The sequence below is a fragment of the Amborella trichopoda genome, chromosome 12 (genome assembly GCF_054954075.1).
Source record: "Amborella trichopoda isolate Santa Cruz 75 chromosome 12, AtrichopodaSantaCruz75HAP2 v2.0, whole genome shotgun sequence".
NCBI classification, from domain to species: domain Eukaryota; kingdom Viridiplantae; phylum Streptophyta; class Magnoliopsida; order Amborellales; family Amborellaceae; genus Amborella; species Amborella trichopoda.
Genome location: NC_142347.1, coordinates 41,736,304 through 41,741,678, shown reverse-complemented (window position 1 = coordinate 41,741,678; position 5,375 = coordinate 41,736,304). Strand labels below are relative to the sequence as shown.

The 5,375-nt window shown below is 43.8% G+C and overlaps 1 protein-coding gene across 1 annotated transcript; it reads right to left on the bottom strand.

Moving 5' to 3' along the window:
• Positions 1-1,590: 1,590 nt before the first annotated feature.
• SIP3 (SOS3-interacting protein 3) lies at positions 1,591-3,857 on the bottom strand. Its single transcript, XM_006857139.4, has one exon. It carries the CDS (start codon positions 3,269-3,271, stop codon positions 1,967-1,969), a length of 1,305 nt encoding a protein of 434 aa, XP_006857201.1. The 5' UTR covers positions 3,272-3,857; the 3' UTR covers positions 1,591-1,966.
• Between the last annotated feature and the right edge of the window lie 1,518 nt (positions 3,858-5,375).

Genomic DNA, 5,375 nt, shown 5'->3' with positions numbered 1-5,375 from the left:
TCTCTCTCTACCACCCTCTCTATCTCTCTTTCTCTTTCTCTCTCGACCGCCCTCTCTCTCTTTCTCTCTCCACCACTCTCTCTTTTTCTCTCTCTACCCTTAGACCTTTCAAAACCAAAACACCCTTCCAAAAACTCCACAACCCAACAATGGCCAAGCCCCTACATGACTACATGAGCAGCCTACCATAGAGAACCCAAAGCTCATTCTCATAATCACCATAGCCACCTTCCTCCTAGCCACTTTCTTCCTCACTATCTCTCCAAAAACCACCCCTACTCTCTCTCTCTCTCTCTCTCCAAAGTTTTTGGCCTAAAACTCAAACCCCAAAAGAGATTCTCACTCCAAAACCATGGTGTTGTTTGTATATTTGAGCATTAGACCTCCATGAAAGATTATTTCAAAATATTGCATAGAGCTTTTTCTTTATTGTTTAAAAAATATTCTTCCATAAAAGATTATTTCAGAATACTACATAGAACTCTTTCCTTATTGATTAATCAAGAATTTTTTTATCGATTAATCAATAATATAAAAGAATTCTTTATTGATTAATCAAGAATATACAAGACTTTGTATAAAAATACGGCCAGTAACAGTTAAAAATAAATACCAATGGTTATGGATAGACACCACCTAATCTTATGAAGAGATACGTATCTATGGATACATATGGATGTATGTATCTGGAGGCATGTATCAATAGATATACTGATATGTATCAATAACCATGTATATCCATATCCTAACAAGTGCAAGCTCTTACACGGCAAATGGGGAAGTATGTCTTTACAAAGACCAGGATTGCTCATATATCCACCGTGGCAAATGGGGATTGCTCATATATTCACCCTGGCAAATGGGTCTATGATGAGAAGTATTTCTTTACAAAGACGAGGATTGCTCATATATTCACCCTGCCCTGAATTCAGTTGGGGAGAAGGGAGATGGAGATGGCAGCGTGATAAGTGCGAGTTAGTGGGGTGAAGCTTTTACAGGGAGAAGAGGGGTTTTTTTTTTTTTGGTGATTCTCTCTCTAAAAATTAATCGGAGTCTATGGTTGGGAATGGGGGGAAGAGAAGGGCTGGTGTTTTCTATGGGGATTTTGGTGCTTCCATGGAGCTTTCATGGTCTCCTTTTTTGGTGAAGTTTGAGGGAAGGAATGGGGAAAATAAAAGGTTTGAGTTTGGATATGGTGAAGGAGAATTCAGGGGAGTGGAATGATGCAGGTTGAGTTCTCAGAGGGGAAAAATGGGAGATTTCAGTGAGATTTCGGAGAGAAAGAGAGAGAGAGAGAGAGAAGGGGAAAAAATGGGAGATTTCAGTGAGATTTTGGAGAGAGAGAGAGAGAGAGAGAGACGGGGAAAAAATGGGAGATTAGAGAGTTGGGTAGAGAGGGGAAAAATGGGAGACTTTGGGCACAGATAGAGAGAAGGAGAGATCAGATTTCGCATTGGCAATACACCAACTTTCATTTTCAACGTATATATAATTTTCCCAAAAAAATTATTCTCGAGTTTGTATCTAATGGGTGAGGCATCCCCAACTACTCAATTTTTCATCCAATGATCAATAATAATAATTATGATCTTCTCACAAATAATAATTATCATCTTTTTTTATGAACACCAATTAAAAAAAACAGCAGTTCACCGACATGGCATCAACACTTGTATACACAGCATAGGCTCCTCTCTCTCTCTCTCTCTCTCTCTCTACCCATCCATCCTTCCTCTCTCTCCCTACCACCCATTCATCATTCTCTCTCTAACAAACAATCCAACCCCCCTCTCTCTCTCTCTCTCCACACTCCCCAGCAGCCTTGATCTTCTTTCTCTCTCTACAAGCACCAAAACAGGAAGACAGATTAAAAAACAAAAGGGAATTGAGCTAAACATAGAAATGAAGGATAAATTCAAGACCAACCAACAAATGCAACTCTTTCTCTCTCTAAAATAGCATTGAATTAAGCAGAAGCAGCGTGGTTGTCCCCCTGCCATGTCCAAACAATATCCTTCAGCGCTGGTCTCAATTCCTTCCTACAGAACTGCTCATACTCCAACGTATCACCACCTCCTTTCTTGAGCTCCACCACCACAAATGAAGGTGTAACTGCAAATATCTCAGCCTCGATCGCCAACCTCCCTTTCCGCCCGTTCTCGCTCCCCTGCAATTTCACCACCTTCTCATCCTTGCTCTTTCTCACACTGAACTTGTTCCCTCTCTTCGCCACCTCCTCCAGCTTCGACACTATGCTGCTCGGCCTCTCCTTGGAAGTAAACCTCAGCTCCTCTTTCTCTCTCTTCTTCTCCTCAAACAGAGGGGAGAGATCAAATCCTTGAGAGAGAGAGATTATGTGGAAAGCATTGTAGAACTCTGGTCTGGACTTCTCTTCCTCCTCCACCAATGGTGGGGCAGGGGGCAATTTGGTCTTTTTGAACCACGAGGTCTCCATTAATTTAGCTGTGGTTATTCGAGTTGCAGGATTAGGGTCCAGCAACCTCAGTATGATCCGGCGGCTCTCCGGTGAAATCCAGGGCGGGCACTTGAAATCTCCTTTGTAAATTTTGCGATACATGGCCACCAGATTATCGTCTTGGAAGGGCAAAAACCCCGCCAAAAGGACAAAAAGGATAACCCCACAGGACCAAATATCGGCTTTAGCCCCGTCGTAACCCCTCTTCCCTAAGACCTCGGGTGCAACATAGGCAGGGGTACCACAGGTAGTGTGCAAAAGACCATCCTGCCTTAGGTGGTCCGGCAGTGCACTGAGGCCAAAATCGGTGACTTTGAGCCGGCCCTCCTCAGCGAGCAAGAGGTTCTCCGGCTTCAAATCTCGATGGTACACTCCCCTACTGTGGCAGAAATCGACGGCTGAGATCAGCTGGCGAAAATAGGCCTTGGCCACCTCTTCTTTGAGCCTGCCCTTCGCCACACGTGCAAAGAGTTCGCCCCCTTTTACGTATTCCATGGCGAAGTAGATCTTGGTTTTGGAGGCCAAGACCTCGTGCAGTTCTACAATGTTAGGGTGTTTCACCATTTTCATGACTGAAATCTCTCTTTTAACTTGCTCCATCATCCCCACCTTGAGGACCTTCTCTTTGCCCACAACTTTCATGGCGACGCATTTGCCTGACTGTAAATTTTTGGCGTGGTAGACTTTGGCGAAGGTGCCATGGCCTAGGAGGCGACCGAGCTCGTATTTGCCGTGGAGGGCTCCGCACGACTCGGGTTTCGACTCAGTCGAGTCCATCTTTAGGGGTTTGGACATTGGGGGATACGCTCTTTATCAGGATAATGAGGTTTTCTTGCGACTGGTTTAGGTTTTTTGGGGTTTTTCGTTGTCTGGTTTCCTGAAGTGGGCTTTCTTGAGTTGGGTTTTTGGATGGGTGAGAGAATAGGGTTTGTTTCAAATGGGTTTAGAGAGAGGGGTCTTTCTGAGGTGGGTATTTGGAAGAAGAGAGGGTAAGTTTTTTTTCCTTTTGACGTGGGTTTTTTGGAGAGTGAGTGATTATGGTTTTTGGGTCTTTGGAGGGAAGTGATTAGGATTTTCTGGGTTTTTGGAAGGGAGAGAGGCTGGGGTTTTTCGAGTGGGTTCTTAGAGGGGGAGAGAGAGATTAGGGTTTTGGGGACTCACCCGTCTTCAACGTGCTTGCGATGACAGTTCCGGTCATCGTTGCCTTTCTTTTTGCGAAAGCCTTTGGTTTGGCTTCTGTTTCTTCTGATGTGTCCTTTAATGGAGGTTTCAAAACGGCGGTCGAACATCATTTTGCAGCATTCCCTGAGAGCTCTGGTTCTCCAGTCTCTCCTCTCGCCCTCCTCTCTCCTCTTTTCTCAAGCTTTTTTTTTTTTTCTCTAGGTTGGGTGGCTTCGCAACTGGTGTTTATAGTAGTAGATCGGCCGATATTGATCTCTGCTTTTCTGGCTTCCTATCTATGACTCTTTTGGCTTTTTCTCTCTATTATTTGCACCCTAGTTACCTATGTATTGAAGCTCTCATTTTTCTCTCTCCTGCAGGCGGCTTTATGCGTGAGTTGGGGACGCGGTTCTCCCTCTTTCTCTCTCTAGAACCCTAAAGGCGGTTCAAGACATGTGGGTCTGCAACTTGGAAAGAATGTGTGTTTGGGGTGAAGAAGAGACGAAAAGAGCAGGAAAGAGTGGACAAAGAGGGAGAGGGAGAGAAAGGTAAAGAGAGAAAGAGGGGAGTTATTTAATGGGGTAAGGGGTTAAATCCGACAGGTGATTATTTTAAGAGAGAGAAAGAAAATGGGGCCCCTCCGAGACACGTACGGATTACGCCAGAGCAACGGCCACCTCGTCCGCCAAGCCCAATGTTAATGGTTTGAGCGATTTGGGACGGAAGCTGTTGACACCTGTGGAACCCACCACCCATCAGGGTAGGTGACGCCTCGTGCTGGTCCTTTGTCTCCGGCTAAAAGAGAGCGGGGTTAGTAACGGCCCGGGTGGACCAGTCCTGCTCGATCAGCTCTACCCTAAAAATGTAGGGCTTGGGCAACATACCGCCCGATGGCTGGGTTCCAGTGTGGTCTGGTTCGGTCTTGCTCGACTGACAAACTCGCCCGATGTTCAGGTTTTAGTATGGTCTGACCATTCTCATTATTGTTATTATTATTATTTTATTTATTTATTTTTTTTTTAAGCTGGGGGACCGGTACCAGTGTGGTCTTGTCCGATATGGCCCAACTCTTTTATTTATTTATTTATTTTTATTTTTTTAAGCTGGACTGGGCTTGGGCCTATTCTATGGGCACCAGAATGCCCGATAAAATTTGGGTCGACCTGCTGTCCCGATAGGCCAACCCAACTTGGGTCCAGCTCTGGACACTATTTGTCTGATGTGGGTCCAGTCCGGATTTAGTCCATCTTGGACCGAATTGAGTCGGGTCTCTTTATCTCACTCTCATCTTACGCTCTCTCAACGCAGAAAGATCTCTCTCTATATTTCCATACGAAAATCTCTTCCTCCCTACTTCTCTGAGTTCCATTCTATAGAAACCTTTCCCTTCCTTCTATTGCCTTTTAAAGAAGATTTTAGCCATCATTCAGAAAGAAAAGATTTTAGCTGCCATTTATTTAATATGAAATTTTATGAAGAAAAAGGGTTAAAAAGTGTGCAAAGTTCTATTCCTTTTTGAAGTCCCAAGTGGATGTTAGAAAAAAAAGTGTTTAAACTTTATAAAATACAAGACAATGGTGTGGTGTCTCAAGTGTGTACAAAATTACATATATTTGTTTTAGTGTTATTAGGATGGAACTGGCTTCCAAACCAATGAGGGGTGGTCTACTAAAACGAATAAAGATATTAATAATAATTTAAAAGTATAAATTATATTAAAATATGTTAAAAACTGCAT